We start from the raw sequence: 19,029 nt of genomic DNA, 5'->3' as shown, positions 1-19,029 counted from the left end.
CGCAGTCATGCCCTGTCCTCCCCCATTCTTTTTCGCCACCCTCCATTTAAAACCAAGCCTTTATCTTTCCTTCCCCTAAACCGCAGTCTTTGTCCACGCGTATTCGATATGGGTGGAGACACGGACTGTGCCACCCCATGGGCCACCCTTTGCTCTGAGGCCGGGGCCCAGTCAGGGAACACGAAGCTCCCGCAGCCAAGGCCCTGGGGGCGTGGCCCAAATCAGGAACAACAACGTGGAGGGCGGAAGCCCGGCCCTCCCCGCGCCTGGCGACCGGCAGTGGGCGGGACGCGGGGGCGGGGTCCGCTGCGTCCGGCTGGAACCGCGCTTCCCAGAGGGAGGGACCCCGTCGCCCGCCCGCCTGCCTGCTTCTTCCTGGCGCGAGTGTTTAGGGGAGCCCGGGTGCAATCGGAGAGTTAGTCCTTTGAGGCCGGCGGGTCCTAAATCCTCTCACTTCACAGATAAGGAAACTGAGGCCGAGACGGCCAAGGACTCGTCTAAGGTCGTTCCGTATTCCACCTGCTCCTCTCCCCCAAAGGGGGAGCACTGCCCCCTGACCCCAGGTACGACTCTGAAGCCAGTTCTGGTGGAGGGCCCCCAGTTAGAAAAATGCCAGGGAGGAATAGCAACCCTGACCACTTAATACACTGTGTTTGGGGCAACAAAAATCTTCACCTGAGACCCCACTCTGCTGTTCTGCTTCCTCGGTGGAAGCCACACGAACCCCACTGGTACAGCGGCAGCGATGGACCCCCGGAGGCTGAAAATTTATTTGGAGCATCCCGGAGCATGTCGATTGTGCTGTGCCAGTGCGGGGGAAGTACCCTCAGTTCTGTCCCCAGGCCCCTTTCTTTGCTCACCGGTCCAAGAAGTGGGGGGCAGTCAGTGCCAGTGGGTTTAGAACTCCACAGCCGCGGCTTCGCCATCACACAGAACCAGAAAGCAAACCTTCATGAGGCGGAGAGGCAGGCCGCCCTGCCAATCCTTTCCATCACATGGCACCCTCGGAGCGTTCCTATTTTAGGGACTGGTTGGAAGAGAGCTAGAAACATAGAAAGAGGGCAAAATGTTTGCTGGCTTTGCTCCTTTCCTTTGAGGGCATCGTAATGCATCCTGGGGGGAAAAAGTCTGCACGGATCCTGGAAATCAAGAACTTCGTGAACCACAGGAAGGGGGCTGTTTGCCAGCGCTAATCTACAGAGGCCTCTGATCTTTTCACATTTAATGCCCCAGCATCTAGAGCTGAGCATGGAGAGGTCGCCACACACACAAATGTCCAGGTAGGTACCACTGATTTTGCTTATGATGAAGCTGGAGCAAAGGCGGATTAGAACGGAACAGCCCAGTTCTTCCCCATGGGATGGATGCCGCTTTGCTGGGAGGGCTAGATCTGTGCTGGCTCCAACATTGCTTCCTTTAAGGTGTCTGCCACTTGCCACCAGTATGCTTGGGCCTTTGCACAACTAGAGAAAATGGGAAATTAAAAGGCAATATATATTATAGGCGGCAGTGGAACAGGGACAGACAGTCCCTGACTTGTGATGGCTTGACACAGGACTTTTCAAGTTAGCAATGGTTGTAAAAGAGAGAATCTAGCGTGCGCTCCTCAATTTGGGATGGGATTATGGCTGGTAAAACCCGTCCTAAGTGGAGCCGCATCTGTACATGATAGTGACCTGAGATAATGCTGGCGGGCAAGTTCTTATTTTGTGTGAGGTCAGTGCCGTGGTGCACAGTGCTCCGTCCAGCTGTCCCTTCCTGCTGTCCTCAGGTGGCCATGCACTCAGGCAGTCCTGGAGTTTCTGCTGAAGGCTGAGGTTTAATTCTTTGTACTCTTCTTCTTTGTCACTGCCCAGCTCTATACCATTAAGTAGGCACCTCTCTGAAAGACAGTATTCTTAAGACGCTGTTCGCTTCAGGGGTGAGGAAGCAGGAGGTAAGAGTAGAGTGAACAGATTTGCCAGCCTCTCCATTGCCCCCAATACCCCATCTGCTCCAGAGCTTAGTGGAGATGTTTGCTATTTAAAACAAACAGCCTCACTGGCTTCACATGATCATCTGTTTATTTGGGTCATGTGGGGACAGCAGCCAGGGGATGTTAGGCAAAAACAAGGGTTTAGAAGGGAGGCTGCCGGCCGGGCGCGGTGGCTCACGCCTGGAATCCCAGCACTTTGGGAGGCTGAGGCAGGTGGATCACTTGAGGTCAGAAGTTCGAGACAATCCTGGCCAATGTGGTGAAACACTGTCTCTACTAAAAAAAAAAAAAGAAAGAAAATTAGCTGGGCGTGGTGGCGGGTGCCTGTAATCCCAGCTACTGGGGGTGGTTAAGGCAGGAGAATCACTTGAACCCAGGAGGCGGAGGTTGCAGTGAGCCGAGATCGCACCACCGCACTCCAGCCTGGGCAACAGAGAGAGACTTCGTCTCAAAAAAAAAAAAAAAAAAAAAAAAAAAAGGCAGGGAGGCTGTTTCTGGGCCTGTTGTTGTGTACAGGAACCTGGAAATGGCCAAAAGGAATACCTCATCAACCAAGCTTTCCCCGGTTGGGGAATGGACAGTGAGGGTGGGAGATACCTATAAATGGGGATGTGAGGGTCTGAAAGGAGAGGGGAATGAATAGGAGGGCTGTTTAGCATTTTAGCCCCAGCTTCCTGTCCAAGCGGGTGGAGCCAAGATAGAAGCTGGCAACTGTACTCACTCAAGAGAAAGAGAAGTAAGTCTTTTTGGTTTCAGCAGAAAGGTTAGCAGGTTTGGGGAATTATCCAAAGGCCAGCAATCTCTAAAAAGCTGTTCCTTAAGTTTTTCTTGTTTTGAGATGGAGTCTCTCTCTGTCGCCCAGGCTGGAGTGCAGTGGTGGGATCGCGGCTCACTGCAACCTCCGCCACCCGGGTTCAAGTGATTCTCCTGTCTCAGCCTCCGGAGTGGCTGGGATTACAGGCATGCACCACCACACCCGCTAATGTTTGTATTTTTAGTAGAGACGGGGTTTCACCATGTTGGCCAGGCTGGTCTCGAACCCCTGACCTCAAGTGATCCACCTGCCTCAGCCTCCCAAAGTGCTGGGATTACAAGCATGAGCCACGGCGCCCAGCTGTTCCTTAAGTTTCTTCACGGCTTCTAGGTGCTTAGTACCTTTGAGCAGGAGAAAAGCTGGCTGTCCATCATTGTGACTTTCTCAGGAGACGCTTTCCGTTTTCAGTCTTCCTCCCCAAGTCTTGTGCACCCCACACCCACTTCAAATTTCATTATGTCCTCCAATTTTTCAATCTTTTATTCTTTTTTCACCAACCACAGTAAGAAGCACCAATTCCCCAATTTTTTAATACACTGAGCCAGAGACATCTCCTTAGTGAGACTGTCTTCCTGTCCCCCCACCACTCACCCAACAAAATATCAACTCCAAGAGCTACTAAAATCAGTGCCCTGACCCCTCCAAAGCCTGAGTCGGGAGATGGGGGAAAGGGCGTGAAGCCAAAAGTACAGATGTTCACAGTAGATCCCAGAAGGTGTCCCAACCCTTCAAGCCTGAAGTCTCATCGTTTGCAAGCAGCTGAGGAGCTTTTCACATACCATCATTAAAACAAGACCCATGGGAGGAAGCTGGCTGCAGGACGAAGAGGAAGCAAGAGAGGACTAGTACACTCAAGACATACCAGAGAAGATCCATTTCATAAATATTTATTGTGTGCCTGAGGTGCCAAGCACTAGGCTAGGTATGCTGTGGCCAAGGCCAGGGGACCTCTGGTAAGCCAGACTGGGACGAAAGGTCACAGAGCGGAACTCCGCTCCACAGTGATAATTTGCAGAAGATGAGTTTTGCTGTTCACCGCCGTGCGGACGCAGCACCAGAGACAGGGCTATGCGAGGACCCAGAGGGCACCGCCGTGCTCGTTTGAGAAGAGGCAGCCTCCGTGTGTGTGGGTTCCGCACCCATGGAGGCAACTAACCGTGGATCAAAAATAGTCAGGAAAAGAAAAATACTTTAAAAAATACAAGAAAATATAATACAAATTTAAAAACCAACACAGCACAAGAACTGTTTACACAGCATTTTCATGGTATGAGGTATTTGAGGAGTGCAGAGATGAGTTAAAGGATATAAGGGAGGATGCGGGTAGGTTACACATAAGGGGTTTGAGCATCACCCCTGGACGGGTTTTCGGGGGGCTCCAGGAACCAATCCCCACTGGACAGTGAGAAGCGACTGTAATCCTGTTTTTCTATGTAGAGATAAAGAGAAATTCGTGGATTTAAGGCTGGGCCAGTCAGCTGAGCCTGGTCCCCCCAGTCTGAATGATGAGCGGGACTCTGAATTCCTTTGACAGAGGTGGATCCATTCAGTCCTTTCCCCACCCCAAGTGAGCTGTCAGAGGACCTCTCCTGAACTCACAGAACAGGTCCAATCAAGTTCCACTTCCCTATTCACGTCCTTTCCAGAAGGTGGGTGCGGTGGCTCACGCCCTAAGTTCCAGCTACTTGGGAGGCTGAGACAGGAGAATCGTCTGAGCCCAGGATTTCAAAGCCAACCCGGACAACATAGCAAGATACTGTCTCTTAAAAAAAAAAAAAATTGTAGCCTCACATGATGTCATAGCTGAAGAGTTAGGATCACGGGGTCTGGCCTCCCAAGAGAAGGTGTATCCGAGGTCACGAAGCTGCCAAGCGTCAGCTGGGTTGAGAAGTGGCCTGATCCTCTTCTTTGACTGTCTGGGCCAGGCCTGGGGAACTGCTATCAAGTGTGGGGTGGTGAGTCCCTGAACGCCTCCCAGAAGTGGGTGAAGATGGAGAGGGAACTTCACCCCTCCTAGTTACAGACAAGAATAATCATTCACTTTGCTTAGTGGCACCCAATCAACAAGCTTAGCAGATGAGCGGGAAGACAGGGAAAGGGAATCACACTTGGGGTCCAGGAGCTCCCAGGACCCCATTCTGCCCCAGGCCCCTCAGGAATGGAGGAGCTGCTAGCCGGACCTGGGTAGGTCACCATTACTCACTGGGGCTTTTGTCTGGCATGAAAGGTGACGGGAGAAAGGGGCACATTTTTATCCAGGCAGCCACCGTGGGTGTGGACACTGAGTAATAAGGAAAGAAATGCAGTTCAGAAGCAAAGAGGGAGGAGCCAGGTCCTCTGAGCTCTTCTGAGAAACCAGAGCCCAGTCAGGCTCTGCAGCTAGAGTGGAGCTGCCGGTGGCAGCGGGTTAGAAGCGTGGCGGGAGAAGGCTGACCCAGCAGAAAGGCACAGGAGATGGACGAGGATGTCAGGGATTCCTTTACAGAAAAAAAGAGGTGGCTTTATGACAGCAAAACCAATTCAGGTCAAGGGAGTGGGACTGGGCAGAAGTTATGAGTAAAGCAGGGCGGAGTCTTGCCATGGGAGTCAAGAGTCCGCTGGATCACGCAGGGGTGGGGACATGGTGATAGGGAAGGCGCCTCCCAGGACTGATGGGCTGCAATGCGATCATGCCTCACACAAAGGACTGAGGTCCATGTCCCAGCAGCCCCAGTTCACACCCAAATGCAAGGCTGTAGGGTCCAATCTTGAAAGTCTAAGAGCTCAGCGGCCTATGCCAGGAATGAGGCTCTCTCCGGAGGCAAGGCCAAGAGCAGTGGCCGGTCACTGGCTGCACAGCCCAGAGCAGATGCCACAGAGCCAGGGCTCAGCTCCAGGTGCACTATGAGATCTCTCCCCAAGGCCCCAGGGCCCAATGGGAGAGGACACACCGCTGCTGCCCAGCCTGCTCCAGTCCCTGTGCCATCAGGGACACCTCAGTGGGGAGTGCTAGAGCTTCCCAGCCGCCTCTCTGATGAGCTACCCTGAAACAGTGCGGAACCATTTGTTAAAGACAGGTCCTTAAACTTCACACCATACACCAGTGTCAATTCAAATGCTAAATGTAAAAAATAAAACCAAAATAGCCATAATAAAATATAGGAAAACATTTTTCAGCTTTAGGGTGGTAAAGGAGTTTCCACCCATAAAGGCAAACCAAGAAAATATAAAGACACAGTGTGGTAGATCTGATTCCCTCTCAAAGCTATAAAAGTAAAACAAAATCATCATTCAAGAAAAGAAAAAAAGGGGCTGGCGTGCTGGCTCCACGCCTGTCATCCCAGCACTTTGGGAGGCCAAGGCGGGTGGATCACGAGGTCAGGAGATGGAGACCATCCTGGCTAACACGGTGAAACCCCGTCTCTACTAAAAAAATACAAAAAACTAGCCGGGTGTGGTGGCGGGTGCCTGTAGTCCCAGCTACTCGGGAGGCTGAGGCAGGAGAATGGCATGAACCTGGGAGGCGGAGCTTGCAGTGAGCCGAGATCGCACCACTGCACTCCAGCCTGAAATGACAACATGAAGGGATGGGCCGGGCATGGTCGCTCAGGCCTGTAATCCTAGCACTTCAGGAAGCTGAGGCGGTGGATCACCTGAAGTCAGGAGTTCGAGACCAGCCTGGCTAACATGGTGAAACCCTGTTTCTACTTAAAATACAAAAAATGAGCTAGGAGTGGTGGCGCGTGCCTGTAATTGGGAGGCTGATGCAGGAGAATTACTTGAACCTGGGAGGCAGAGGTTGCAATGAGCCAAGATCACGCCACTGCACTCCAGTCTGTGCAACAGAGCCAGACTCCGTCTCAAAATATAAAATAAAATTTAAAAAAATTAAAAACCCAGCAAAATGAAGGGACATCTTAGCAAGATGTGGCCCTGCAATTCAGTAAGAAAAAGAGCACCTGGATAGAAAAATGAACTGAACAGAAACGAATCAACAATAGATGTATGAGCACTAACACAGAAATATAGAAGGCCGGGCGTGGTGGCTCACACCTGTAATCCCAGCACTTTGGGAGGCCGAGACGGGCGGATCACGAGGTCAGGAGATCAAGACCATCATGGCTAACACGGTGAAACCCCGTCTCTACTAAAAATAAAAAAAAATAAAAAAAATAAAAAAAAGAAGGCTGGGTGTAGTGGCGGGCGCCTGTGGTCCCAGCTACTCGGGAGGCTGAGGCAGGAGAATGGCATGAACCTGGGAGGCGGAGCTTGCAGTGAGCCGAGATCGCACCACTGCACTCCAGCCTGAAATGACAACATGAAGGGATGGGCCGGGCATGGTCGCTCAGGCCTGTAATCCTAGCACTTCAGGAAGCTGAGGCGGTGGATCACCTGAAGTCAGGAGTTCGAGACCAGCCTGGCTAACATGGTGAAACCCTGTTTCTACTTAAAATACAAAAAATGAGCTAGGAGTGGTGGCGCGTGCCTGTAATTGGGAGGCTGATGCAGGAGAATTACTTGAACCTGGGAGGCAGAGGTTGCAATGAGCCAAGATCACGCCACTGCACTCCAGTCTGTGCAACAGAGCCAGACTCCGTCTCAAAATATAAAATAAAATTTAAAAAAATTAAAAACCCAGCAAAATGAAGGGACATCTTAGCAAGATGTGGCCCTGCAATTCAGTAAGAAAAAGAGCACCTGGATAGAAAAATGAACTGAACAGAAACGAATCAACAATAGATGTATGAGCACTAACACAGAAATATAGAAGGCCGGGCGTGGTGGCTCACACCTGTAATCCCAGCACTTTGGGAGGCCGAGACGGGCGGATCACGAGGTCAGGAGATCAAGACCATCCTGGCTAACACGGTGAAACCCCGTCTCTACTAAAAATAAAAAAAAATAAAAAAAAGAAGGCTGGGTGTAGTGGCGGGCGCCTGTGGTCCCAGCTACTCGGGAGGCTGAGGCAGGAGAATGGCGTGAACCTGGGAGGTGGAGCTTGCAGTGAGCTGAGACTGTGCCACTGCACTCCAGCCTGGGTGAGAGCAAGACTCTGTCTAAAAAAAAAAAAGAAATATAGAAAAGCTGAGCCTTGCCAATACTACAATCAAATTCAAACAACGAAATCATTTTTTGCCTATCAATTGATAAAGAATTTTTCTAAACTAGCCTGCTGGTGCTATCGAGAGGTGTGGTGAAAGCAGGGACTCATGGAAATGTCAATGAGCACACTGGTTTATGAGCAAATTCACTGTGCAGGAAGAGACTTTTTATTTAAAGAGTCCTATCTTCTGCCTCAGGAATTCTTTTGCAAATATATCCTAAAATAAGAAAAATGCATAAAGATTTTTATCGTTTTTAATTCAATTTTGTTTTTTGAGACAGGGTCTCGTTCTGTTGCCTAGGTTGGGGTGCAGTGGTACAATCACGGTTCACCGCAACCTCCGCCTCCTGGCTTCACAGGATCCTCCCACCTCAGGCTCACAAGCAGCTGTGACTATGGGTGCACACCACCATGCCCAGCTAAGTTTTTACATTTTTGTAGAGATGGGGTCTCACTCTGTTGCCCAGACTGGTCTTAAACTCCTGGGCTCAAGCAATCTGCCTGCCTGGGCCTCCCAAAGTGCTAGGATTACAGGGTGAGCTACTGTGCCCAGCCATAAAGATTTTCATACAAAGATATTCACCAAAGCACTATTTACAATAATGAAAATAAAACCAATCATGAAAGTGAAGCCTGGGCGCGGTGGCTCATGCCTGTAATCCCAGCTACTTCCGGAGGCTGAGGCAGGAGAATGGCGTGAACCCAGGAGGCGGAGCTTGCAGTGAACTGAGATCATGCCACTGCACCAGCCTGGGCGACAGAGCGAGACTCTACCTCAAAAAAATAAAAATAAATAAAGGAAAGTGAAAACCAGAAAATTCAAGTTTCCGACTAGGAACAGTTGGTTTGCTGAAGCGATGTTCACAATACTGACAGCATGTGAAGAAAACAGGGTTGCTGCTATTAGCAGGGCTTGTCACTGGGCAGTGTGGTTACCACTGATTTTTATTTTTACAAGTTTTCTGAAACATGTTAACTTTATAATAAGAAAGAAGTTATATTACTAAATGAAAAAGATTACAAAACAGTAAGATACCATATGATCCAATTTTCTATGTAAAAAAAATATACATATAAAAATACAAAAACAACAAAATGTAAAATAATTTGAATAGTATAATTCTAGTGTTATTCAATATTTCCTAAAATTTTTCTCAGACAGGGTCTCATGTCACCCAGGCTAGAGTGCAGTGGCATGCTCACGGCTCACTGCAGCCTCGACCTCCCTGGCTCAAGTGATTCTCCTACCTCAGCCTCCTGAGTATCTGGGACTATAGGCACGTACCACCATGCCCGACTAATTTTTGTGTTTTTTGTAGAGATGGTGTTTCACCATGTTACCCAGGCTGGTCTTGAACTCTTGAGGTCAAGTGATCCATCCGACTCAGCCTCCCAAAGTGCTAAGATTAAAGGTGTGAGCCACAGTGCCTACCCTTCTACCATTTTTATAATGAAAATGTACTGCTTTTTTTTTGAGACGGAGTTTCGCTCTTGTTGCCCAGGCTGGAATGCAATGGCGTGATCTCAGCTCACCGCAACCTCTGCCTCCTGGTTCAGGCAATTCTCTTGCCTCAGCCTCCAGAGTTAGTTGAGATTACAGGCGTGACACACCACACCCGGCTGTTTTTAGTAGAGACGGGGTTTCTCCATGTTGGTCAGGCTGGTCTCGAACTCCCGACCTCAGGCGATCCGCCCACCTCGGCTTCCCAAAGTGCTGGGATTACAGGCATGAGCCACCGCGCCTGGCCTGTCCTGCTTTTTAAAAATAAAATCATCAGACTAAGAATAAAAAAAAAACACCTTGAAATTGTCAAAGGGGGATAATGCTGGCCTGTCCTGTATCAGAAAGGGCCTCCCATTCTTTGGGATCTCACATCTCTTATCTCAGCTAACTCCCCTGCCTGTGGGATGTATTTCCCATCCTACTCTTTCTTTTGAAAGCTTCCAGTTCACTCCCCAAAGCAGATTTCATCTTGTTCTCTGCCCACAATACCTAAATCTGCTCTTTCTACTTCTTCACTCTGAAGCTCCCCAGAACTCGCTGATGCCATTACAAAGCTCTGTTGGGCTGGACTGGGGCGAGGTTTCTAAGGTGGAACTGGTGGACTTAGTGGAAGACTTCAGACCTGGTGGGAAAGGAGAGGGAAGAACAGAGATTTGTACTCTGGAGAGCGGGGTGGATGGTGAGCAAGGCAACGGAAGAAGCAGGTACAGACTATCAGAGGAGTTTCACACGGCCATGGGCCAGGGGGTGAGGAATGAGGACATTGGAAGTTCAGGACAGGTCTGGATCTGGGCACAATGAATGGATGAGGAGTGGTTGAGGTAACTGGCGTGGATGAGGTCAGCCAGCAGTGGGAGAAAGGGCAAGCAGGCCCATGGGTAGACGCCTTGGGATTCCTCAAGAGGTAGGAAGGAACCTAAAACAGGAACACAGGCAGCAGGCCAACCAGTAGCTGCAGGGAGGGAGAGGGTAGTGGAGGCAGCGAAAACACAGGCAGTTCTACCCCTGGTGGCAGAAGTGGTCACCAACAAATGGTTTACCGCAATTGTTTTTTCTTTTTTTGGGACAAGGTCTCACTCTGTTACCCGGGCTGGAACGCTACAGTACTCTCGGCTCACTGTACCCTTGACCTCTCTGGCTCAAACAATCCTCCCGCCTCAGCTCCCACAAGTAGTTGGAACTACAGGCCCACCTCATCACACCCAGCTCATCTTTTGTATTTTTCATATAGATGGGGTTTTGGCATGTTGCCCAGGCTGGTCTCGAACTCCTGGCCTCAAGCAGTCCACCTGCCTCGGCCTCCCAAAGTGCTGGGATTATAGGTGTGAGCCACCATGCCCAGCTGGTTGACATTTTTAATAAAATAATTAATTGTCAGGGTTCACAATTAAGCAAATTTCTCACAAATCTGGATTTCTGGCTTCCCTCAAAACGTCAGACGATCCAGCAACACTGGGCACCTATTTTAGCACGGCAGTAACTAGGGGGAGCTGAACACAAGCCACTCCACTGTATTTGTATTTTTAAATTCATTATTATTATTTTGAGACAGTCTCGCTGTGTCACCCAGGCTGGAGTGCAGTGGTGTGATCTTGGTTCACTGCAATCTCCACCTCCCAGGTTCAAGCGATTCTCCTGCCTCGGCCTTCCAAGTAGCTGGGGTTACAGGCACCTGTCACCATGCCCAGCTAATTTTTGTTTTTTTAGTAGAGACGGGGTTTTGCCATGTTGGCCAGGCTGGTCTCGAATTCCTGACCTCAGGTGATCTGCCCTCCTCGGCCTCCAGAAGTGCTGGGATTCCAGGCTGAGCTGCCGCGCCCCGCTGAGAGGTTTCTTTTGAGAATGAAGAAGTCCTCGTCTGTGTTCATCCAGAGCTCTCACTGAATACGGCCAGAGTTTGCTCCATGAAGCCCCCAAATAAACCCACATTTGGGCGGCCAGGCGCGGTGGCTCACGCCTGGAATCCCAGCACTTTGGGAGGCCCAGGCAGGTGGATCACCTGAGGTCAGGAGTTCGAGACCAGCCTAGGCAACATGGTGAAATCCTGTCTCTACTAAAAATACAAAAAATTAGCTGGGCACTGTGGCAGGTGCCTGTAATCCGGGCTACTCGGGAGACTGAGGCAGGAGAATCATTTGAACCCAGGAGGCGGAGGTTGCAGTGAGCTGAGATCGCGCCGTTGCCCTCCAGCCTGGGCAACAAGAGTGAAATTCTGTCTCAAAACAAACAACCCCACATTTGCCCTTGAAGGCAGGAATCCTGGGACAAATGTGTGAAGTAAGGATCCTGTGTCAGACCAGACAGGGACTCCCCTTTTCCCAGCAGGAGACAGTTTCCAAATGGCCAGTCTCTGGGCACAGGCCCCTGCTCACCGGTGTCCCAGGAGGGGGCCTGCTCAGCAGTGCCCTCTGGGCGGCATTCTCATTCTCTCTGGACAGCGGCGGCACAAGCTGCCATTTCCCTGGGGACTGACTGGCTGCTCGGGCCAGCCAAGTGCCCCAGCTGGGAACTTCCTGGCTCTGGTTTTTAGATTCTGGGGCCACATTCCCTGAATGGGTCCACCAGATGGCAGGCAGCCTTTCCTCTTCCCAGACTGACACTAGTTCACACACCCTGCCTGGGGAGGAGGCCTGGCTGTTTTTCTGCCAATTGCTACCTTCTCCAGGAAGCTCAAAAAGCACATCAGTTTTGTGTTGTTCTGTAAGTGAAATATTTGGAGCTGCCTTATTAAAAAAAAAAAAAAAAAGAATTAAACCTCTCTTTCATTATACAATTATGTATTGCCAAAGAATAATTTATCTAATAATCAGTTCTTTCCTGTTGATGCTGGTCCAACATGTACTTTGACTAGACATTTTCTTTTGCGCTTTCACTAACTACTTAATTATCTGCACTACTGCCAAGTACAAAGTTCCGTGAAGATCTGGTAGCATAAATGAAGAATTCTAAGTAATTCCGCTGACTACATGTCACTCACTGATCATAGGCTGGAAGATAATATTACCTTAAAGTGCTAAATGGTGAAGATGAAAGATGTTTTTTTCCTTCCCCGTGTCCTGCCACTGCAGTCGCCGTCCCTCGAGGTGGGTCAGACGAGCCTGGAAGTGCATTTCCCACATGAAGAGCAGCACTCGCCATAGACTGCTGAGTTCTGGCACGAGATCCCAGTCTTGGCTTCTTGGACCTGAGTTTGAATCCCATTTCTATGACTGAGCTCTGTGGATAACCTTACGGCAAGTCATGGACACTCTCTGAGCTTCCCGTTCCTTCAGCCACCGCCACGCAGGAACGTCACACGGGCTGACGGGGTTACTCAATGAGACAGTGTGTGTGGAAGGTGCACCATCAACGCTGGCCCCCGTCCTCCCTCCATCCCACGAAGGATGGGCTTTGCTCTTCGTCAGGGTGGTACTATGCACCTGCAGGCGTACACGTGCGGCCTCAGCCTTTTCATCTGAGTCCACTGATAGGTTTTCTGAATGGAAACTGAAAATTCAAAGAGTCAGAAGAGGAGCAAGTGTGTCCACCCTGTTCCGGGGTCTCAGTCCTTCTCGCACTTACGCACAGCTCTAACTCTGAAGCGAGAATCCTCATCTGTGGCATGAGGAAGACAAGGCTTCGTAAACGGACTTACCCCGTGCAAGGAATGGAACTGGACGGGAACCCAGGTCTGAACGCTGAAGCCTGGGCTCTTTCCTGCCTCTCGCTCCCCTAGGGCCGGTGGAAGAGAGTCTTGGGTTCACACCTGCCTGGCCCTCTCAGAGCATCATTTGTGAACCCGTTCTGCCAAGTCCGACTGTACTTTTCCTCTACCCCTTCTCCTCTCAGGTCCCCAGTGAGGGAGGCACCCACCATCTTCCTCTTCCCTAAGGAAACCCAGGCTTCTGCTTGGATGGAGAGCGGCAGACAGGCTACACCTCAAACGGCCCCGCGAGGGGCAAGAGCGTTCCGCAGTCACAACACAGTCTCTGGAGCACAAAGCACAGCCTCCACCAGGCAGCATGAGCCGCTCCAACCAGCAATTTAAAACATCAGCCGCTGTGTTAGCCATCTGGCTGGGTCACAGCGGAGGATGGAATGTCACAGAGCAGAGCAGGCACGCCGGGTACGCGTGACGCCCGTCATCAGTGGGGCGGGCGCCGCACAGGCCTCTCATACTGTGCTGGCACTCACACCGCGAGCTGTGTACTCGGGATTACTAGGCAGGTTCAACACCATCAACGCTGCCTGCCGGAGGCAGAAGCCAATTCATTCTCTTCAGCCTCTTCTGGGTTTTCCCGAGGTTAGCACCCATTCAGTAAACCAAGTCTCCTGTGCACCAACTTCCCTAAAAACCATGTGGCCGTGACCCCTTTCCTGAGGGGAACCCCTCCATCGCCATAAAACTGCTGCACCTTTGAAAGGCTCCTTCTTCCAGAGGGCTCCTGACTTTTCCCACCTGGGCCCTCCAACTCCTAACGTGCACAACTGCTGGGCAGCCACATCTGATCCTGTACCAGAAACATAAGGGGAGATGGGATCCTCCTTGAGCCCACACAGACCCCAGGGTTAGTAAGATCCATGTTCCACCCAGAAACGCCCCTTGTTGAGAAGCAAGGCCTGGCTAACCGACAGCAGCTACAGCACACAGAACCCTCACCTTCTCATATAAGCAACACACGACATGCATGTGAGCCAGCCAACCAGAGAGACCCCAGACAAGGGTCAACATAAGAACACTGAACCCAGCCGCTTTCTTGGAGATCCTGGTATGACGCCTCCTGGAATATAAGGCTTTTGGAAAGTTACTGTTTTAGGATCGCTCAGCATTTCCCCTCTAGTATCTTAACTAGATATCAAGAAAAACTTGATCCAAAGGACTGGCCCAACCTGGATATATTCTAGAGTAGAAGGCCAGCCGGAAAGAATAGAAAAAATAGTCAGCTGGGACCATGAAGAAAACATTAAAAGGTCAAAAGGGATGATACCAGGTAAAGAGACCATGGCTAGTGTTTTTTGCCTCTACTTTTATTTTTCAAATTTCATTTCTGTGAAAATGTATTTGTTTACATAAAAATACAAATCTGGGTAGCAACTGGGTATTTCAAGAAAACACCATGGACACAATTGTCTCCATTCCCACGGGGAAGAGAAGGTGCTTTGATAAAAGGGCCAAGGGTGCCCTCGTGTGGCCACGGAGGGAAATGCCGCGGCTGCAGCAGAAAGGAGGGGCTCCAGGTCATGAAGTCATCGGCTCCCTTTTTTCAAAAGGCCTTGGATTCCCCACAGGCTTTTCCACTCCTTGCAGTTTTGTTATTCCTGTCAGAACTTAGAAGTTCGAGTGCTCACATGGTAAGCTTTGATTTCCATCGAGAGGAAGGGCTTTATGTTTTATGAAAAATAGATACTAATCTACACGAAGCTTCGGATGAGTCGAAAGGCCACTGCAGAGCCGCAGCCCTGCCAGGACACGCAGCAGAGGTCTGGAGTGGGGACTGTGTGGCCGGGATGTGTGGGGAAGGAACCAAGCTGACGCAGGCAAAGCAGATTCCGAAGAACAAAAGCAGCTTTAGTTTGCCTGGAAAACAGGCTCAGCTTCTGTCAGCTTCTGTCTCCACTTCCGTTATCAAGAGACCAGAAGCCGATTCTAGGGACCAGAAGAGAATTTAGGGTCACACCACAGAGATTTAATTTCATGCCAACCCGACAACATGAATGTGACCTCCAGACACGTAAGGAGAGTAACACTCAAGATGATGACATGTGAGTCAACAACCTATTTCTTCAAAGAAAACCTTTCCCAGCTGTACCAGAGGTACATGCAATGGCGCAGCCCACAATTATAAAGCACATGCACGACCAAAACAATGTTTAGATGGTCCTTTCAAAACCATGTTCAATGTTCTCTCACTAGGTAGTCTAAGAAAATCTTCTCAGGGAAGGAAATGGAGACATCCAAATGCACAGAAGGCACTCGGCTCCAGACTGTGAAAGCCGGCCTGCTCGTGGATTTTTTTTTTTTTTTTTTTTTTTGAGACCGTCTCACTCGGGTTCTTTTTTTTCTTGAGACGGAGTCTCGCTCTGTCGCCCAGGCTGGAGTGGAGTGGCACGATCTTGGCTCACTGCAACCTCCACCTCCCAGGTTCAAACGATTCTCCTGCCTCAGCCTACCGAGTAGCTGGGATTACAGATGCGCGCTATCACGCCCGGCTACTTTTTGTATTTGAGTAGAGGTGGGGTTTTGCGATGTTGGCCAGGCTGGTCTCGAACTCCTGACCTCAGGATGCGCCCACCTCAGCCTCACAGTGCTGGGATTACAGGCGTGAGCCACTGCGCCCGGCCACTGTCACAGACTTTTTAAAACTCTAAGGTCATTAGCTTAACATCTATAAAATCTCCTCCATGACATGAAGGCTTAAACCTAGGGACAGAAACACACTGAGACACAGAAACACCTTCTGTGCCTCAGTACACAGAGCATTCTCTGGAAATTCCTAAGACACAGACTTAAAGGCCAGCGCTGTGCCTGAAAGACGTTTTGAACAGGCAAGGAGTATAAGTCAATACACTACTGTTGTAACATGGAAAAATACTTGTAAGATGTTAAATGAAAAAAAGACCAGAATATAAAACTGAATATGCAGCATGAGTACAACCAAAGTTAAACCCACACACTCACACACCCGGTCTATAGAGAGACTGGAAAGAAACGCGCCAATACCAATAGTGGTTATGTTACAGAAGGTTGGGACTAGCGGTGATTTTGTTGTTTTGACTTTCATTTTTCCAAATCTTGGATGAGCATGTGCCACTCTTTCATAATGAAACAAGCAAACAGTACGTACTTACTACTTCCTGAGTGAATAGTTGCCACTTAATCAATTATCCTAAAATTATACCAAGGAAACTAGGTTTGGGTCCAGCAAAGGACTCAAATGTGATACTCACTCGAGGTAAGGTTAGTGGGATGGTGTGGGCTAGCACAGCAGAAAATTACTAGACCAGGGGAATCCACGGTCCTGAACTGAGGCTTGGCTCTGTGTGACCCTGGGTATTGGATTTTGCAGCCTGACACATGAATGCTTGAACTAGAATGATTCTTAACCTTTAGTGGGCTATTGACCCCTTTGTCTACGTCTGAGGGTTCTGGGAACCCTCTCTCCAGGAAAAAGAAAAGAAAACACACACACACACATACACACACACACGCTCACATAACTTTTAGAAGTAACTCTAGGAGGCATATGGACTCTCTGGAGGTCCATGGACCAAGTTAAGAACACTGGTCAGAGGCTGGGTGAGGTGGCTCACGGCTGTGATCCCAGCACTTTGGGAGGCTGAGGTGGGTGAATCACCTGAGGTCATGAGTTCGAGACTAGCCTGGCCAACATAGTGAAATCCCATCTCTACTAAAAACACAAAATTAGCCGGGCATGGCAGAACGTGCCTGTAATTCCAGCTACTCAGGAGGCTGAGGCAGGATAATCGCTTGAACCTGGGAGGCAGGGGTTGCAGTGAGCTGAGATCGCGCCACTGCACTCCAGCCTGGACAACAAGAGTGAAACTCCCTCTCAAAACAATCAAAAAGCCACTGGTCAGTATGCTGTCTTCTCCAGCTCCAGCTCCAGAGCCAAACTAAAGCACAGTAGTTCTACTTCCTGTGTCTCTGCTGAGGGCCTGATCTAGCAGATGCCAAGATATGCCAAGGTCACCAGCTTCCTGTCCTAACCAACAGCCACCTCTCAGAAGGCTGGCTTAACTACTCAGCCCGCGTCTTCTTAGCAGATGGCAAGGAGCTCTGGCAAATATTTTAGTCTAAAGAGAACCCTAGGCTGCTGATGCAACATCGAGGTGTTAAGTCAAGCACAGCAAGAGATCACCCCTTTTCCGGGGGACTGCTACTGAACCCTGGCATTCCAGCTAGAAACGTGTTTTAAGGACACGGTTACTCCGGCCTCAGAACTCTCCAATGTGAGTAGTTAAGTACAGAGGGGATTACAAGTGAAGCCACAAAAAACAGTATTTGATCAGCAACAAAATATCTGAGACTTTCTTAAGCTACCTACGGCATATACTATTTGGTTCCATTTCTCATTTCTGTCATCAGCCGCTCACTCAGCTAACCCCAGGATTCAAATAGGACCAGTGGTTTTTAATTTGTGAATATTCTTATATTAAAGACAAAACAAGCTCTACTTCAAATGTCCAAACAAAAATCATACAGTAGTAAAACTGCTACAAAATGGTACTTTCAACAGGCTGCAGGTGGGGGTACGGCTGCCTTCTGTGTGCCTCAGTCACATCCGGGGCTTTTGCTTACCTCATTCTGCCTCTGAAATAAGCAACATCAAAATAGCCGCGTGTCAGGAATGTGCCATTTACTGGTTACTCCCCAGACTCTGCTCCTTCTAGCATTACTAGGGTTTCTCTCCCCGATTCCCCACCACCCACCCACGGCTAGCTCCCTTCGTGGGACTGATGCAAGGTAGGTCCCATCTTGAAGAGTGACCTAGAAGAGGGTACCAGGGCCTCCAACTGGAGGCAGAGAGAGCCACCCCTCCTCAAGAAACACCCTTGGGTGACAGAACGAGCATGACATTCTAGGCAGTGCTGCCCAGCCCAGACTCCACAAACCACCCTTTTGGCCTTGCAGAAGCAGTCCAAAGCTGAGGGGCTGGCTTGAGCCAGCTTGCAATCCCTCGGCAGTTTACTGAGGGCTTTTTGTTGTTACTGATGACAGCAACTCCTCCTTGTAAACGACCACGCTACAACTCCCTGTAACTCAAAATGCGGGAAGGCGGTGGGGGGAGGTGGGGGACAGATTCACAGGTTTTTGTGTTTGAAGATAATTCCACATAACGCTATTAATGGGCCACTGGTAGGATTCCTCTTGCCACCCCACAGGCCACTCCAAAGCAAGTTACTATAAACACTTTTCCAACTGTGCAAGAAGTTTCTAGTTAACTGGCAACAAGCCTGAAAATTTGGTTGCGTATGTAGGTACAAAGCTGGTTCATCAAATCCCTGTTCTGGCCCTCAACCCAGTGCATTTCAACTAAGGCATCGTCCACCTCCTTCTTAACGTTTATCAAACACTTAAACAGGTACTGTCCAGCCACTCCTGGGAGCCCTTTCCCCCTTTCAGCCACTGGGCTGCTCAACTGCTCAGAAGCCTCTGGGTCCTGGGCTCCATTGCTAGAGCCTTTACAACTTTCCAGAACCTCCACCCCTCCCTTTTCCTCACTCCTTCCATCCTCCGTGGGCTCCGGGTTTTCTTCCTGGGACAGGGACTCCTGGCTCGGGCACGGGCCCTCCACAGCGGCAGGCTCGCTTTCCCGCAGAGCAGGCCCACAGGGGGCCCTCGCCCAGGGGCCCCTGGCCAATTCTTGGCTATTGCCAGACTCTTTGGGGGTGGACTTTTTCTCTTCCAAGGCCTGAATGACGTCCTCGGGCGCTCGAGGAACTTCTCTCAGCTGTCTCACTCGCTCTCTTTTCTTTCTCCTTAAATGAATCCAGGAGTTTTCTATGGCCGTTAGGAAAAGGCTAACTTCCTCTTTTCCACAGGGAACTCGTTTATGCTGGACCTGTTTGGAGGAAAAACAGAATTTTATGGGAAATCACTTTTCCCCTCTCTCGATGAAAAAAAAGAAAACAGAGAGAAGGATCGTTGTGAG

At 50.0% G+C, this 19,029-nt stretch overlaps 1 protein-coding gene and 1 pseudogene across 5 annotated transcripts in view; both read right to left on the bottom strand.

The window, feature by feature from the left end:
• Nucleotides 1-3,660: 3,660 nt before the first annotated feature.
• LOC104682054 lies at nt 3,661-14,598 on the bottom strand (annotated as a pseudogene). The gene is made up of 4 exons (XR_004055162.1): nt 14,499-14,598; nt 13,806-13,979; nt 13,011-13,087; nt 3,661-5,266 (listed from the first exon to the last, which is right to left on the bottom strand). The product of XR_004055162.1 is annotated as an uncharacterized LOC104682054 (transcript).
• The window catches only part of METTL16 (methyltransferase like 16), an 89,693-nt gene continuing 85,040 nt past the window's right edge, over nt 14,377-19,029 (bottom strand). For 2 of the 4 annotated variants that reach the window (XM_010388486.2, XM_010388487.2), the window contains one exon: nt 14,377-18,939. In XM_010388486.2, the coding sequence (XP_010386788.1) occupies nt 18,316-18,939 (624 nt within the window). In that variant the 3' untranslated portion in view covers nt 14,377-18,315. The remainder of the gene's footprint in view (nt 18,940-19,029) is intronic. The other 2 variants (XM_010388490.2, XM_010388489.2) reach the window with 2 other exon arrangements.

This window comes from Rhinopithecus roxellana, chromosome 19 (assembly GCF_007565055.1).
Source record: "Rhinopithecus roxellana isolate Shanxi Qingling chromosome 19, ASM756505v1, whole genome shotgun sequence".
NCBI classification, from domain to species: Eukaryota; Metazoa; Chordata; class Mammalia; order Primates; family Cercopithecidae; genus Rhinopithecus; species Rhinopithecus roxellana.
The sequence above is the reverse complement of the archived record's forward strand: the minus strand, read 5'-3'. Positions and strand labels throughout refer to the sequence as shown.